General features: G+C 35.8%; 2 protein-coding genes, 1 non-coding gene and 1 pseudogene across 10 annotated transcripts; 2 read left to right on the forward strand and 2 right to left on the reverse strand.

Moving 5' to 3' along the window:
• The first annotated feature begins 594 nt into the window (after nucleotides 1–594).
• LOC110815714 (RTF2 RING-finger protein) lies at nucleotides 595–4,897 on the forward strand. 6 transcript variants are annotated; one of them, XR_015813436.1, is made up of 3 exons: nucleotides 595–1,918; nucleotides 3,768–4,054; nucleotides 4,205–4,897. XR_015813436.1 is itself a non-coding variant. In XM_022043641.2 (2 exons), exon 1 carries the CDS (start codon nucleotides 724–726, stop codon nucleotides 1,888–1,890), a length of 1,167 nt encoding a protein of 388 aa, XP_021899333.1. In that variant the 5' UTR covers nucleotides 595–723; the 3' UTR covers nucleotides 1,891–1,918; nucleotides 4,205–4,897. The 6 variants fall into 6 exon arrangements, 2 of the variants coding, with proteins under 2 accessions (XP_021899333.1, XP_021899334.1); XR_015813434.1 differs by having other exon boundaries at nucleotides 3,768–4,050; XR_015813435.1 differs by having other exon boundaries at nucleotides 3,774–4,050.
• A 3,835-nt stretch (nucleotides 4,898–8,732) lies between these two features.
• Nucleotides 8,733–8,806, reverse strand: TRNAT-AGU (transfer RNA threonine (anticodon AGU)). Its single transcript has one exon. It is a non-coding gene; the product is annotated as a tRNA-Thr (tRNA).
• Nucleotides 8,807–9,001: 195 nt separating this feature from the next.
• LOC110815668 (putative CCR4-associated factor 1 homolog 7 pseudogene) lies at nucleotides 9,002–11,681 on the forward strand (annotated as a pseudogene). The gene is made up of 2 exons (XR_015813473.1): nucleotides 9,002–9,404; nucleotides 9,521–11,681. The product of XR_015813473.1 is annotated as a putative CCR4-associated factor 1 homolog 7 pseudogene (transcript).
• Nucleotides 11,682–13,224: 1,543 nt separating this feature from the next.
• Nucleotides 13,225–17,473, reverse strand: ABCI1 (non-intrinsic ABC protein 10). 2 transcript variants are annotated; one of them, XM_088208055.1, is made up of 3 exons: nucleotides 17,023–17,473; nucleotides 15,393–15,462; nucleotides 13,225–14,219 (listed from the first exon to the last, which is right to left on the reverse strand). In XM_088208055.1, the coding sequence occupies exon 3, from the start codon at nucleotides 14,178–14,180 to the stop codon at nucleotides 13,545–13,547; it is 636 nt and encodes a 211-aa protein (XP_088064181.1). In that variant the 5' UTR covers nucleotides 14,181–14,219; nucleotides 15,393–15,462; nucleotides 17,023–17,473; the 3' UTR covers nucleotides 13,225–13,544. The 2 variants fall into 2 exon arrangements, with proteins under 2 accessions (XP_088064181.1, XP_021899255.1); XM_022043563.2 differs by having other exon boundaries at nucleotides 13,225–14,289; nucleotides 17,023–17,472.
• Nucleotides 17,474–17,536: the final 63 nt, after the last annotated feature.

The raw sequence follows: 17,536 nt of genomic DNA on the forward strand, positions 1-17,536 counted from the left end.
ATTCTTATCCTTCTATCTATTATATATGTGCCAATGAATCGTAGCCAAGATGTCACTCCTCATGAAATGATGTGCCAATACATACACCTCCCCTAGATATATACATATAACACATAACCTCCATAAATTTACAAGCTACCTCCCCACATTTCTCCAAATTACCATCATACTTAAATTTTATTTTTATTGACAGATGGGGAAGCGAGAGGTAGTTGGGAACTTTACATACCATATATACATATATACATACGTTCGTATATGTTCATATATACATACATATGTACATATACATACGGCATGTGAACGTAGCAGAAGAGACGGTGTTTCATAAGTATTTTGTAAGTGGCCTTTTAATTTTGGACCACACATTTCAGCCGAGTCCTAATCTCTGGCCCAATCACCCGGTGGGTCCCCCCTTACTAATTCGGTGGGGCCCGGACTGTAAATTTCTACTTTTTAACTTTTTACCGGACAATTGGCGAAGATTTAACCGTACGATTCGTTTCAATTGAACTGGGCCGACCCGATCCGGCCCAATATTAATGGGTTGAGCCCACTCCAATAAATCCATCGGATTTTAAGCTATTGGCTGTCAGCTCAAGTCGGTCTCTTCATTCCCAGATTCGAACTTGCCCCAAAAACCACCACTAGAAATTCAGCTTCTTCCCCAATCTGAAATCTGAAATCTCTGATAATTTCAGAATCGGTAGAATCAATCAAACGATGATGCATCCCGAAACCCTAAATGACCAATTTCTTCAAATCTTCGTCAAATCCCCGTGTCATCAACGAACAATAGCCCTAACCCTAGATCTCAACCGACCCTTGACCCTGGAATCTCTTATTTCCTCCTCTTCGCTCTTTCCTAATCCATCGTCGTTGTTTAATTTCTGCGTTTATTTTAATGGAATGACCTTGAATGCATCCGATCATGTCCCGATTTCCCAAATTGCTCCTCTCACCACCTTTACTCTGTTTCCCCGCCTCCGTGGAGGAGGTGGTGATGGCGGCGCAACCGGGGCGGAGTCTCGCGACTGCTACCTCAACATGTACGCGGAGAAAAAGCCGGATAAAGTCGATCCTAATGAGCAGAGGCTCTCGAAATGGCTTAATTGCGCTTTATCTAGTGAACCCTTGAGAGAGCCTTGCGTTACCGACCGATTGGGAAATTTATTCAACAAAGAAGCGTTAGTCGAGGCTTTGCTGTCGAAGAGATTGCCGAAGGAATTTGGGTACATAAAGGGGCTAAAAGACATGGTAAATATCAAGCTCACAGCGATTCCAGGGTCTGATGATTTGGGTTGCGGCGGCGCCGGCTATCATGCTCGGTTTCAGTGTCCAGTTTCAGGGCTTGAATTTAATGGTAAGTATAAGTTTTTCGCGTTGAGGGGCTGTGGGCATGTATTGAGCGCTAAGGCGTTGAAGGAAGTGAAATCTTCCTCGTGCTTGGTATGCCATGAGGAATTCACGGAATCAAATAAGATAGTGATAAATGGCAGTGAGGAGGAAGTAGCAGCCTTGAGGGAGAGGATGGAGGAGGAGAGAGCAAAATTGAAGGAGAAGAAGATGGGTGCTAAGAAGACGAAGAATGGGGAAGTTGTTGTGATGAATGGAGCGCAGGTGGATGCACTGGAGTCTTCCGCAGTGAGGGGAGTGAAGCGTGGGGCTGATTTGAATGGGAGCGTAGGAAAGGCTTCTGTGAAAGTTGAAGGACATGGGAAGGTTGAGAATAATGTTAAAGGAGGTGTTGCAGTGAAGAAGTTTAGAGCGGCTGATATGGCACCGGCTCATGCAAACAAGGAAGTGTATGCTTCTATATTTACTTCTTCCAAAAAATCCGACTTTAAGGAGACATTTACTTGTAGATCCCTCCCGCTCGGTCGGAACTGATAGGATGTTACGGTCTGTCTGCTTAAAGGTGAGATTTCTGTCATTTGCCCTGTTCACTTGTATTAATAGTGGATGGGTTGTAGAGAACGTTTATGTCAAGCGTTTGGAATATGAAATTATTGATATTGCTCTGAATCTAATACTTGGTAATGTAAAGCTCAAATTCTTATTGTTAATTTTCCTGCAACGTTTTTACATATAATGTTTTAGCATATCTGTTGTTGGGTACTAAAGTTCCTTTGGTTCGTGTCTGGTGGAAATGAACTCCATTAATATCCAGATATGTTGTGTTATGCTAATATGGTGAGTCAGGTTTAAATAGTTATTCAACTGAAAATATCCTAAGGTTCCTGATATGTTGTTGGTTTCCATGTCAAGTTGGTGAGAATTTGATTTTAGAAGTTAAGTCTTCTCTTTGAAATACTAAAGAAGATATATATCGTTGGGTTCTTATATCAAACTCTCATGGCGAAGTTTGTGATTATGATCAATTAGAGAGGGTAATGGAACTCTCTTTCTCAGTCTCTGCAAGTGTTGGATAGGTTTTGTCTCTTTTTCTTGTTGAGAAGATGACTATAGTTGACTTATGTATGTTGACTTGCATAGTTTATGGTTGGTAAGACATGCTCATTTTGCAGCCGCTGTCGGCTGTATCCTATGTAAACATTCTCTCTCTCATTGAATAATATATGCTGGGTTTGCATTCTTTTAACTGATGAGGTTAAATTTACGAGTTGATGGTGATGGGAGGTATTTATACTCATACATCATCATATGGTAAACCAAAAATAGTTAGCATTGAAGCAATATGACAACCTTATGGCAATGCTATACTTGATTCCATCCCAGACATCTTTCAGGATGCTAAAACCTGATCCCGGTTCTTAATTATCGTAGCAGTGAATCTTCTGTGACACTGGAAGTATATGATCTTGGTCTCTAGAAATCTTCTCCTTTTGTCAGAAACAAAATGTAACAATCTAGCATTCCTCCTGTCAATCTCTGTAATATCTCTAGTGCCCGACTCGAACTAGAAGCAGCTTAGGTCTGTGCCTTGGTCAAGTATGTGAATATTGTGTCCCATCATCTATCATATTCATGCATCCATTAATCTGTCATGGTTATTTCATTTCTTACGTTGATGCATTACCATTGTATCTATTCTCTTGTTCCTACTCAGTTGCAGTTAGAGACATCAACTTTGCTAGTCTCTACCATTCCTGATTTATACAAATGTTTGAAACTCAGGTGCATTGTGATGCATGCTAGATTCACTTACCTATCAGTAAGTACATTCCTCTTGGTTATACCTAGTTTTGTCATTAAGTCTAATGGGTAAATCTTGATCGGAGAACCTTTTCAAGATTTTCTAAATGTCGAAGCTACCATGTAGGGATGTTATCTATCGATATTGTTCAATTTTCTGTTAGATATCAGTGTAAACAATATTTACTTTCTGATTTTCAGCCCCATCATTATGGATTTATGTAGGTTTTGATCTGATTTTGTTGGATAGCTCCTGAGATCAGACTGAAGAAAATGTAAAGGAGTTATTAGCTGGATCTCTGCATGAATACATTGGAACTTTTTTGACTTATTTGATAATCAATAATGTAATTAACTAGATAATTGACTATATAAGCTATTTGTCAAAACTTGTTTTAACTAAAGTTAATTAGCAATATAATTCAATAATAATTTAATTTACAATGATTTTCATTTACTAACATTTCATTTATATATAGTTACAACAATGATGAGAAAAAAAACTAATCTGCTGAGATGCACTAGCACTTAACAACTAATTTTTAACTAGCTAACTGATTAACTATTTAACTGATTAACTAACTAATTAAGTTTACATCCCCTCCCTCAAGTTGAAGCTTTATGAAGATCGTATAAGCCCAACTTGGAAACAAACTGCAAGAAGAGAGGAGCAGCAAGGGATTTTGTAAAGATATCAGTTACTTGTAGCCGAGTTGAAACACACTTAGGCACGATGAATCCTTGCTTGAATTTATCTCTGACTAAGTGACCATCAATTTCTAAATGCTTTGTGCGCCCATGGAAGACTGGACTTGGTGCAGTGTGCAAAGCAGCTTGATTGTCATAGTAGAGTTGAATAGAAAGAGGAACAGAAATATGTAAATCATGCAGGATGTAAGTGAGTCATTGTAACTCAAACTGTAGCTGTCATGCTTTTGTATTCGGCCTCTGTAGAAAATCTAGACAGTAGTTTGTTTCTTCATTTTCCATAAAATTAGAGAAGTTCCAAGGAAAATATAATAACCTGTAAGTGATCGTCTTGTATCAGGGCAAGATACCCAAGCTGCATCAAAGTATGCTTCCAATTTAAGGTCATTAGCAGTAGAAAAGAAGAGGCATTGAGAAGGACATCCTTTGAAATACTGGACTACATGAATTGTTGCTTCCCAATGTGTCTTCCGTGGATCAGGTCTTGTGAATCGAAGATACAACAACCTCCCCACTGATTCTGATCAAGCTCTAGTAATGGAGAGTCTTGACTTAATTTTTGAACTATATATGTAAGATCAGGTCTTGTGAATCGAAGATACAACAACCTCCCCACTAATCTGCGATACTGATCAAGCTCTAGTAATGGAGAGTCCTGTGTAGCAGAGAATTTGTGTCCCTTAGGTAAAGGAGTTGGTGCAGGTTTTGCTCCCAGCAATCTTGAATCTTTAATGATATCTAATGCATATTTACGCTGCTTAACATAGATGTCAGCATATGAGCGAACAAGTTCTTAGCCTAAGAAATACTTTGCTTGGCCAAGATCTTTTATAGTAAATTGTTGATCTAAGAATATCTTGACTTTATCTATTTCAGCAGGAGAAGAAACAGTAATTAAGACATCATTTACATACATTGTAAGTGCTAAGAAAAAGTTGGATGTAGACATGATAAACAAGCAGTGATCATGACTTGACAGTAGGAAGCCATATTGTTGTAGCTTAATAGTAAACTCATGATTCCATTGGTGTGATGCCTGTTTCAGTCCATATAAGGACTATTTCAATCTAAACTTGTTTCCCAACGGCCTTATTATAACTTTCAGGTGGTAACATGTAAACTTCTTCATCTAGGTAACGATGCATAAAAGCATTATTAATATCTAGTTGATACAAAAGTCACGGTTTTGCTGCAGCAATAGTTAAGAAAATTCTCACTATGATTGTTTTCGTAACAGGAGAGAAATTGTCAAAATAATCTGCTCCTTCCACTTGGTTGTAACTTTTAGCTATCAACCTAGCCTTATACTTGTTCATTGTGCCATCAAGATTCAATTTAATTTTATATACCTATTTACTGCCAATAGCCTTTCTTCAGGAGGCAAATCAGTTATTTCCCATGTCTCATTATTCTCCATTGCTCGTAATTCATTCTGCATAGCACTAACCCATTTTGGCTGAATTCTTGCTTAACTATAAGAACTTGGTTCATGTACAGTTGACAAATTGGCTAGGAATGATGTATGTTCATAAGAAAATATGAGTGAGTGAGTATAAGGGTAGGTGCTTGAAGTATATTGTGATTTACAGGATCCTGTAGGAAAAGTGTTGTCCCTAAACATTGTAATTGAATCATAATGAATAACTGTGGACACAAAATCATTCAACCAACTCGGTTTATGTTTGATTCTTGTGCTTCTTTTTATTTTGATTTTATTATATCAGCAGTGTCATTTATATTGGGTTCTGATAAATTTTGTGATAAAGCTGGAGTTGTATTTGAAATACGCGAAGAGATAGAATTAAGAACATTAAAAGGAGTAGATGATGTATCAAGCTGTATCTGTGGTAGAGAAACTGAGTGATCAGTAGTATGTTCATTTGCATATAGTAGCACATTCTCATGAAATAGAACATCTCTTGATGGTTCTGTAAATCATATAAAATGTATGTCTTTTGACCTGAACAATATCCAATGAAAACATATTTGATAGCTTTTGTATCAAATTTTGTTTTACATGGTAAAACATTTGTTGCAAAACAAAGACAGCACTGGGGTAGATAGTCTATTTATCAAATATGTTGCAGTTAATACAATATAGTCCCAAAACTGTTTAGGTAAACTTGAATGAAACATCAAGCTACTTGAAGCAAATGCTTGTGTTTTCGCTCCACAACTCTATTCTGTTGTGGAGTGTATACACATATTTTCTAATGCAGAATTCTTAATTGTGCAAGCAAATTTTGAGTTTTATTACTAATGAATTCTACACCATTATCTGTTTTTATAGTTTTGATAGTTTTTTAAAATTGATTTTTGATTATGAGAAATATGTTTTTCAAAACATTTTAAGTTTGAGATTTGTATTTTATGAGAATGGTCCAAGTTCTTTTACTATAATTATCTACTACTGTGAGAAAATAATATGGCTCTGAAATTGAATTTTCATTATAAGGGCCCCATATATTAATATGTAATAGATCAAACACTGCTGTAGTATGAATAGAACTAATGGGAAAAGGAAGTCTATATTGTTTGGAAGAATGACAGACATCACAAGAAAAATGATCTAAAAATTCGAGATCATTTATTTGATGAATATGTGTGAGTACAAAATTGAAAGGATGTCCTAATCTGTTATGCCAGATTGTATTTCTAGATGCAACATTGATTATGTAAAATTGGCTAGTATATTGCTGGATAGTAGTTGAGTTGAAGGATTTTTGGTTTAGTATGTATACTCTGCCAATTACTTGTCCAATGGCCAACACTTTTCTAGTCTGAAGGTCTTGTAAAACACAATGAGTTGAATAAAACTCAAATCTTATGCATGCAATTTCAATAAGTTTATTAACAGACAATAGGTTGAAATGAAAGTTACGTACATGAAAGGCTTCTCTAAGAATTAAGCTATTTGATAATGAGACATTTCCAACATAATGAACCAATCTTATCGATCCATCTGTAAATAAACTGGTGTAGGTTTTGTAATTGGTTGTGGTTCAAGAAGTAAGGTAATTTCAATGCACATATGATTAGCTGCACCTGTGTTAACTATCCATAATTCAGGTTCTAGCAATTCAAGAGAATTTAACGCATAGTTAAGTATAGTACCTGCAAAATTATGAAAATGTGCAAAGTTCACTAGGCTCTTATTTCCATTCCCCTCATTGGTCCCTTTTCCCTTCAAGAACCTCCATATCTCCTACCGTATAATATCTGCCATAACATTATTCTAACCTTCTTTGTCTCCTTCATCTCTTTTTGTTTCTGTAAAAATTGCATTTAAAAAAGACTTTTCAACTCCATTCTTAGTTTTTTGTTCTCTTTGTTGTTGCAGTTCTTTGTACTAATCTGATTAGCCGATCAACTTGAATCCTTAGTATGGCCATTGTCCTTACAGTGATTATATTGTCTTTCATATTTTTCTCATTTATCAGTTCTTTTCGAAGTATATTTCTTCTTATTTCCTCTTGTCTTTTCCTTGATCAAGAATTGCGATCTAGCCAACATTGCAGTATTCTCAACATTATCAACAAACATCACATGTACTTCTTTTTGTTCCTCCACATGTAGAATCGTTAAATAGGTCTTATTCACACTAAGCATTGGTTCCATCACTAGTACTTGATTCCTCACATTGTCAAATACATTATTAAGTCTCATCAAGAACTTTATTAACCTACTAAAATCCCTAATTTGTACTATAAGCTTAGCTTATTCACATTGACATCCAGGACTAGGCACCAAACAGTTCAATTCATCCCAGAGTTTCTTTAACTTTGTAAAGTAAGCAGCTACTGACATAGTTCCTTGAGTAATAAAACTTATCTTTCGCTAAATTTGATAGAGTTGTGTACCATTATACTCTCCAAATCTTTCCTTTAAATCCCTCCAAAGCTCTCTTATTGATGTCGTGTACAAGAAAACTTCAACAATTTCTTTCGAAATTGTGTTCAAGATCTAGGAAATCACCATACAATCCACCTTACGCCACTGATTAAATTCAACAGCATCTTCCTGTGGTTTCTGGCAACTTCCATTAATAAAACTTAACTTTTCCTTCGCTCTTAGAGCTATCTTCATTGAACGACTCCATGTTAAAAAATTGTTACCTGTCAATGGCGTTGACGCTAACACCATGCTAAGATGATCCAATCCTTGCAAGTAAAGAGGATCGTTGTAATTTAAAGCCCTCTGCTCTAGAACCTATGGTTGATTTCCTCTGCCATTAGTTATTTGAGAATCAGTGTTGTTATCTTCCTCGATTGAAAAAGATAAATTTCAATATTGGAATCAAGTCATTGATCTCAATTGGCTCTGATACCATCAACAATTTCAATCTAAGAGAAAATAATTTGAGAGAATAGCTCAAAAATGAAGAATGAGCTATTGATCTTCTAACTCTTAATTTACTAACATTTCATTTATAAACAGTTACAACAATTATGAGAAAAAAAATTAATCCGCTGAGCTACATTAACAGTTAACAACTAATTTATAACTAATTTCTAACTAGCTAACTGATTAACTAACTAATTAAATTTACACTATTATTTATCTTTTTTAATTTATTTAGTTTTAAATATGTTTATACATAGAAATTCAGATGTGAATTATTTTTATTAATAGAATTAATAATATAAAATAACAAAATTATTCGAGTAATTGTGCTTAAAAATCAATGTGTGTGTGTATACATATAGTGAAAAAAAAAACAATTTCATGAGAGATTTTGTAAAATATAAAAGAGTGTATGTAACCAAAAAGAGAAAGAGCAAAAAAGAAAACATATTTCCTCAAAAAAATAAAAATAAAAGAGACAAAGAAAAAAAGACTTGAAATGGCGCATAATTTAAGCACAATTATGCTTTCATTGAGAGTCGAACTCAAGACCTCCCGCTTACTAAACGGGTGCTCTAACCAACTGAGCTATGAGAGCTTGAGGTTTCCTCTCAAAAACACAATTATATATTTAAATAAATATGACATTTTTATTTCGTAATAATATTTAAAATTAAAATTTCTAGATTTATTGATCTACTAAATAAATATGAAATTTGTTTTAATCTAATAATAATATTTAAAATAAAAATAAGCGAATAAAAAAAGTTTTTATATAAAACCACCCCCCCCTCAAATTAATGAAGTCTGGAGTTGTCTATCTTCTTCCCTCTAAATTTCTCTGAGTGTGCATGTCCATGCGGTTACCATTTCAGCGCGGGAAGCAGCTTTCATCAAAAGCTCCTTCCTTTGCAAAGTCGTTTCTTTCAATAATTGCTCACATGTATACATACACCCTTCTCCATTCCCTTCGCATATATACATTTACGCTTCGCTCTTTCTTCGTTTTCTTAGAACTAAACTCCTTAAACACCGTCTTTTCACTTTCAGTTCAAAACCCCTCCTCCTTTCTTGACCCTTTTAATTGCCAAAATTTTCCGTTGAAAATCCCACAATCTTTCCCAAGAAAAAGATACTATAAACCCTTGAAGAAATATCTTCGTTCCATCTCCATTTTCATTTTTTTCTTGTTCGAGGTAAGATCGAATATCTCTCGATTTCTTTATTCTTTTCTTTGATTCTAGGGTTTTGATGGGGGTTCTTTATGGGTCTTTCTTTGATTAAATTGGGACTTGATTTTCATTTTCTGTAGGAGTTTTCGGTTTGAAGGTGGAGTTTTGTTCCGCGTTCAAGCGAATTACAACTTGTACTGCGTCTTTAGTGGAGAAGAAGATGCCAAACGTTCTCGATAGCGATTCAGTTAATATCAGGGAAGTTTGGAATTATAATCTTGATAAGGAGTTTGCTTTAATTCGTGACATTGTTGATGATTACCCTTACGTCGCCATGGACACTGAGTTCCCGGGAATCGTTCTTCGAGTAATCGGGAATCTCAAGAGTCGTTCCGATTACAATTACTATACTCTGAAAGTGAATGCTGATCTCCTGAAATTGATTCAATTAGGTCTTTCCTTCTCCGACGAGAAAGGGAATATGCCCACCTGTGGGACTGACAAGTATTGTGTTTGGCAATTCAATTTCCGCGAGTTCAACCCAAATGAAGATGTTTATTACAATGAATCCATCCAGCTCTTGGCTCAGTCCGGCATTGATTTCAAGAAGAACAACGAAATGGGTGTGAGTGCATTTAGGTTTACTGAGCTGTTGATGTCTTCTGGAATCGTTTTGAATGATAATGTCCACTGGGTTACTTTCCATAGCGCGTATGACTTTGGGTATTTGATCAAGTTGCTAACTTGGCAGAATCTGCCGGATACTCAGGCGGGATTCTTTACTTTGATCAAGATGTATTTCCCCAATCTGTATGATATCAAACATTTGATGAGGTTCTGCGACGGCCTCCATGGCGGGTTGAACAAGGTTGCAGCTATTTTGGGCGTGAAGAGGATCGGTGTTTCTCACCAAGCTGGTTCGGACAGTTTGCTTACTTGTTGTACATTTATGAAACTGAAAGAGATTTTCTTTAATGGTTCCCCTGAGAAACATGCTGGTGTTCTATTCGGGCTTGGTGTTGAGGCTGGTCTGAGTATTCAGTGAACGAAAAGGAACTATCAACTAAAAAATAAAAATGAAATAAAACTAAAATGAACCTATTCTGACTACTTGACTTTGCTGGCCCCAAGATTTCCCTTATCTTATAATTTATCTGCACCTATAATTCATGAATTTCGTGAAGGTCTTGGAATGGGTTTTTGATGAACAGATCATCGAAGTTTGAACCTCGAAATCCTAAGTGTAGTGTTCATTAACATTTAGGAATTTCTTGAGAATGAAGGGAAGATGCAAATCTTTCTGGAAATGCTTATGAAGCCAGTGCTTCATAATCTTTTTTTTTTCTTTTCTTTTTTTTTAAAAAAAAGAAAGTTTGCTTATAGTTTGAAGAACCTGATGTTGATTGTTTATGGTCTCTGCCATATGGAAATGATGTTAGGATTATTTCTACTACCATTTAATTGGTCAGGCAAAGTCTTATTGCCTCTACATAAGGCATTACTTTTCATGCCTTTATACTGCCGCCTAAGGGTTGCAGTATATCATCTGTCATATATCTCTTACCTGGTCAAATGGGCTGCAGGAGTGAATGGAACAATATGTTAACTAGGCTGTGGTTTGCCACTGCACAATTTGCTGTTTCAGTTTGCATAGTGATGACATAATTGTGTTGCGTCTTCACTCCGAGGTTGCCTCCGAGGGACTATGAAGTTGCCTCAAGATTTACTTGGAAGCAGTTTGAAGAAAAGTTTCTTCTCTTATTGCTTTATTTGCTTGGGGCACTGGTTAGGGCAGAACACTCGTATTGATAACCTTTGAAAGTGTGGTAGATTCATAGTCAATGGGTGCCCTTATGTGCTTGCAAGAGAGTGAATTAACAATCCATCTGTTTTCTGGTCTGCAGAGGCTAAAAGGTTATGGGATTCATCTTTGTCCATCCTAAAACTGCTAGTAGTTCAAAGTTTAGATGAATTATGGCCATGTGATGGCATTAGAGTATGCAATCCCAGGAAAAAACTTGTTTCCCTCATTCTGTTGGCTATCATCTGGTAATCTGAAACGAAACAAACAAGAGGAATTTTTATGGCATTATGTCTCCTTTTGCTAGCATTAGAGATCAGTGGTTTAAATTCTTGAGTATTTTATTTAGTGGTTATCCTCTGAACTTCCAAGAGGACTTTGTATAACTTTATTGATGTTTTCTTTTCTTTTGGCAATATGTAAAATTTTTCTGTACTCGGGTGGATCCCATGGATGCAATGTTAGTATAATTACGTCTCTTCTTCCTCTCTGAAAAGGAATTGTATTCTCTAGTTCATGCAATTACATATGTACAGTAAATGCACTGGAGTCTCCCTCAAGTTTCCCTTATTTAACCGGAATGTTACTTTGTTATTCATGACGCCGACCATGCTACTATTTATTCTTGGGATTTTAAAATATCCTTCTATAGTAGAGCCTAAATTTCAGAAGCAGCTGAATTCTGCTATTTAGTTACTTTTCTAATGTTGCTGCTCAAAGGTGGCTGCTTATTTTTGGAGAAGGGGGCTAGTTGAAGGTCTGCAGTGGCTTTTACTTAGCAGAATGAGGTCCTTCAATTCATTTTTCCTTTTTTTAATTACTTCCTACCAATTACGCCCAATTATTGTTTCTTGGTGGTTCCTCCCTTATGTTTTATATGCATGGCTGCTCCCCCCTAATCAACTTGAGGTGTGTTCAGCGTGGTTTATGAGAAGATGAAGGAAACCAAAGAAGCTGAAAATTCCTATTTAGACATGTTTGCTGGCTGTTTTTGTCCAAAACAAGAGGATTTTCCTTATCCCACTTTCTTCAAGGTAATTTCTTTTAACTTCTCTTCTAAGTCTTTTTCTATTCAATTTTTTATAGAATGTTTTAACATCAAATTATCTCTGCATGGAATGGACTTACTCTTGACAGGAATAGACTTGGCATTAGATCTTTGGTTCAGTTGAATAAAGGCGTTGCTAGAGAAATGGCTTTGGAGATTCATGCAGGCTGAAGGCAGGTCATGGTGGAGTGTCATAAGGGCCAAGTTTGGTCTTGAAGCTATCGAGTTGGAAGCCAAGAATTCTAGAATTGGGTGGAAAGCCAATAACTTCAGAGACGCTGGCTTAGCTCTATGGAAGGATATGTTTTGTTGTGTCAAAATGAGGATTTACCGACTAGTAGATTATGGTTTCGGCGTGATGATTGGTGCAATGATGGCGTCCAGAGGAAAATAAGCAGTGGTTTGGAAGTGGCTTCTGTGTTTATAGGCCAGGTAGTGGAACTTACTAGAAACTTCAACCATTGGGAGGTAGATAGGTATAATAATAGATTTTCTTTTTTGTCTGTTGGGTAGCAGTGTTTCACTACTAGAAGAAAATGTGCAAATTCGGAATCAATGACTGTTCGTAAGTGCACCTATCTTCCCTACTCTCTACCTCAGCCACTTCAAATTTTCATGAAGGTCTATCTGGAAGTGGAATGCACTCTCCAGAATTACATTTTTGCTTGGGAGGCAGCTAAGGTAGAATCCTCACTATTAATGATCTGATGAAGAAAAGACGAGATTGTATTTGTGTAAAAGCAGTATGGGATCTCCTGATCATCTCTTGTTGCATTACCAGCCCTCCAGTTTAGTACACTACCAATGAGCTTTTTGTGTTTTGAGTTTCATAGGAGATGAGATCTGTAATAGTAAATGATATTTATTTTTTTAAAATAAATTATATATTCATAAGCACCAAGGTGCACAAATCTAGAATGATTACATTTTGAACCTATGATGTTTAGCAAAGTGACAGATAACTCAAAATAGGAAGAAATTTTTACACTCGTTACTTGTTTCACCACATTGATTGTATAAATATGACTGGCCATAGATTTTTCACTATAAAAAATCTTGTTTCTGATGGCAAGGAGTCTCCTCACAGTCAGCATTTAGCAAAAACAAAAATGTGCTTGGAATGATTCAAAAAGACAGAGACCAGAATAAGAATTTGTAAAAGAATAGACCACAACATACTCTACTTCTATTCAGGATCAACTCCCTCATTTCTAGTTCTATTGGCAGGAAATGACAGACCGAAATTGGCCAGAACTCATGGATTGATGCTGGATATAGCCAACTAAACTCCAGAAGAGTCTTGCTTTTTCATAGGTTACATTATATCTGGGCGATCAAGCATGTCTACCAAGGTCATCCTGCGAGGAAATCTTGGCGGTAACCTTAAATACATAGCATCCTCAATCTCGATAGGTAGATGGGTTGCTATGATCACAATCCCGCCTTTCTTTCTGTGCTCTGCAATTATAAACTCTAGCAACTTCACTCCTTCGTCATCTAAGGCAACTGAAGGTTCATCAAGCAACCAAATTGGCCGATCTATTGCAAGCACCCTTGCGAGCTGCAGCCTCTTACGCTGGCCCATTGACAGCATTCTTGCCTTCTCTTTTGCCAGTCTTCCAAGTCCCATCAATTCCAAAGCAGGTAACGACTTCCCTTGCTTACCCTCAAGAACTTCAAACCACTGAACGTTGTCAAGAACTGTAAACTTCTCTTTAACGGCATCTTTGAGGGAAAGCCAATTTAGCTGAAGCTTATATTGGTGAAAGATTCCAGATTTTGTGATGTCATGACCATTCCAAAGGATCTCACCAGCAGAAGGTTTTGAGAATCCAGCTAACATTCGCAAAAAAGTGGTCTTGCCTGAACCATTACTGCCAGTTAACACGAGTGCCCCACCATCATGAACAGAGATATTTACATGTCGCAAAATTTGTTGGGCATTTCTCATGCATGAGACATTGTTGAGGAGGATCCGAGGAAGTGGGGGCTTTCGAAGAGACATGGAAGTTTCAGAAACATAACAAGTGTTACCAGATTTTCGGAAGTGATATTAAAACCTGAACCAACCATAACTAAATCAGGCAAAACTTAATACTTTAAGATTTCAAACTAACAAACTTGATTTTCAAAGAAAATTAATAAACATTAGGAAGAAGAAACATCAAGTCCTGAAAATGATCAATATGATTAGAGCCATGAAAGCATGCTGAAGCAAGCATGAATCCCAATCTAACCATTAAAAAGCACAATGTGAATGTGATTCTGCACAGAAGTTTTTTGAATCATTTAGATCATGAAGATTTAAAAGTAAGAGCGCAAAAAACCAAAAAGAGATACTAGAAACCACCCAGAACTCATCAAAGCAAATACCCACTCGCTATATCCCCCATACCCTTCCACATAACTTGAGAGGTATGTTCAAACCTTTTGAGGGAGAAATCCAACCTCAAAAAAGAAAGAAAAAAGCCCAAGATTACAGCCTTTACTATAGTGAAAAAGCCTGCAGCCATTTTTTGAATAAATGAACTACTTTTTTGGAATTCATTTAGAAATCACACTTAGTTCATCTACAAATTGGCAAAAAAAAGAAAGTTATTTTAAGTTCTATCAAAATTAATAGAATTTAAAATACATTGTCCAAATTTACTCGAAAATTTATAATATGTAAAAATTTCTTCAACTTTAGAAGTTCTATAAGTAAAGTTCACTTGTTTCAAACGAAACTACATGTTACAAAACCTCCTCTAAAAGCAATTTTGATCTTTAATTGAAATTTGCCCACACAAACAATAATAAGAGCTAGTGTCCAGGCTATGGATTCTTTTTCCTTCTTGGTCTATATTTTTCCTTTATTCCGTTGGATGCTTTTATCATTGGAACACATTTATTCTTTTGGCCTTGAAAATTAGTGCAATTACTGTTATGTAAATTTTCCATTTTGCAGTAGGAAAGCTTCCCATAAAAAATCTACATGTATGTATGTCGACATGTATATGCATATGCATGCATATATATGCAAAATGCTCAAATATGAAGTAATCATGCTTCTCAAAAGCTAAATTCAGAAATGTAACAGTCTTATGAAAGATCCAGGATAATCAATTAGCAAGCCCATTCAAATTTCGTTCTGAAAGATTATACATGTATAGAGAGGGAGTACCAAAAAGAGCAGCCTATCTGAAGGTTCTCTTCTTTCTGTTTTCCAAATCTTCTCCAATTTCTCAATCAACCTGCAGAAAGGAGCAATCATCAATTGCCAAAACAAACACTAGAGAATCCAAAAGACCTTTGCTTTAACGGGGTTGACAAATCATGAAGAGAATCCTCTTCAAAATTGATTGAGGTTTGGGAAGTACAGAGATTCACAAGTGAAAAAAAGTTTATGTAAAAGGTTTATATGGATTTTATGGCGTCAACATTTTAAATACAGATGACCTTAGATGATGAAATAAAGGTGGATGAGGACAACGAAGAGGTTAACTGAAGAACAAGAGAAGGAGAACCGGTAGAGAAAATAACAAAGGAAAAACCCTCAACAAAATGCTGCATTTGACACAATAAAGACCTGGCTGTCCTTGGATTTAGAATATCTCCAAAAATTAAAGATTATTTTAAAATCATGAATGTATAACATTGGAAAACCTAAGGGAGGAAAACTTAGTTTGTTTTAAATACACTCAGATATTATAGTTTGATATCATGAATTCAAGTCTTAGTCTTACCATTATCCATACCCACTCCCCTCTAGAAAACAACCCGGTAAAGCCTGTATGTATTTGGCTAAAGCACATTTTTCACTAATTTAGGATCAAATAAAGACTTAAGAGCATCTTAAATAACAAAAATTTAACAACAATTAAGTTTTAAAAAGTTAAATAGAACTAGAGTACATTGTAAGTTAGTTGAAATTAATACAATTTAAAAATAGTTTATGATGATTTAAAAGAGAACTTAGTTCATTTGCTTAATTTTATTTCATAAATTTTTTTTGGAGATATATTTCATAAAATTATTTACAACCTGTTTAATCCATTTTTTATCTGACATGCAATTAAAATCTGGTAATAATTTCATAATAGTATTAATGTATATAATTAGAATGTAGTTTTTCGTGTTTGATTTATTCTCAATAAAAAAAATTTAGAATGGAATAGAGATTGTCATAACGCAGCAACAGCAAAGCTCTTCAACAAATATACATTTTTCATTTTTGAAAATAAAGAGGGGAAGATTAGAAACGAGATCAAACACTAGAATTGACAGGCACTCGCAGCAACCAAAATCAGCCTACCAGACTGTTTATTCTAGTCGTATTATTCACACCCGAGAAAGACCAGCAAAGTAAAGCCACGTTATCATACCAATGAAGCAAACAGTTTCATGAACTCATAAGCTCCCATTACAGTTATTCTCACAAGTCATCAAATTAAGCAAAAACAATTCATTAAAGAACACAGCAATCCATAAATTTTCTCAACACTTTCCTGAATATATATAATAAAAGAAAACAGCTTTCCAAGATCCATAACGTAGCTCCCACTAATCAAAATACCAACAAGCATGATATAACCAACCAAGAGCCTGTCACCTAAAACCTCTTATGTATTTTCACCAAAGAGCCTACATTCACATACATATATTCACGAAGTAGTCTTGAAATAGAAAAAAAAAAAAGGACTGGTGAAATCCAAACCTACTTCAACTGAATGAACAACTATTTTCATTTTTCAATAATACACAAAGCCGATCATTGCATAATTTCATGGCAAATGCCCAAAGTAAACACTGACCTTTTAGCTCAAAAAGGAAGCACCAAGCTGAAGGTTTCAAGACCAGCTCGGAATTGTCCTCTGATTCCCTTTTCTCCTTCCTAGAGAAGCCTTAATTTTCCCTTTGTTTCACCTCACAGACGACCAGATACGAAACCTAAAACACAAAAAAAAAAAAAAAAAAAAAAAAATCCCTCTGATTCTCTTCTCTCTGTTTCTGTGGACCCAAACTTCTTCTCCGAGTTTCCCCTTACTCTCTATAACACCAATATTTCTCTCTTCTCGACCTATCCGAATCAAACTCTGTTTCTGCCTTCCAATTTCTCCCTTTTTCGTTTTATTCCCCAGTTTTCCCTCTCTTCGCCTTTCTTTCTGGACTCTCAATCTGCTTTCCTTTTCTCTTTTTGCTTCTGCCAGAGGTGCCAACGGCGAAAAATGAAACAATGAATGAAGACCAGAACGGTGTCGTTTCACTCTCTACAAGATTGGTTTTAGTGGTATAAATAAGTTATTGTTTCAACTTGTGCAACATTTT

The sequence above is a fragment of the Carica papaya genome, chromosome 7 (genome assembly GCF_054855325.1).
Source record: "Carica papaya isolate Zhongbai chromosome 7, ASM5485532v1, whole genome shotgun sequence".
In the NCBI taxonomy this organism is placed as follows: domain Eukaryota; kingdom Viridiplantae; phylum Streptophyta; class Magnoliopsida; order Brassicales; family Caricaceae; genus Carica; species Carica papaya.

Bases quoted from the DNA above. Each gene is read 5' to 3' on its own strand.
- ABCI1 (XM_022043563.2), bottom strand. From the start codon at position 14,234: ATGTCTCTTCGAAAGCCCCCACTTCCTCGGATCCTCCTCAACAATGTC.
- LOC110815714 (XM_022043641.2), top strand. From the start codon at position 724: ATGATGCATCCCGAAACCCTAAATGACCAATTTCTTCAAATCTTCGTC.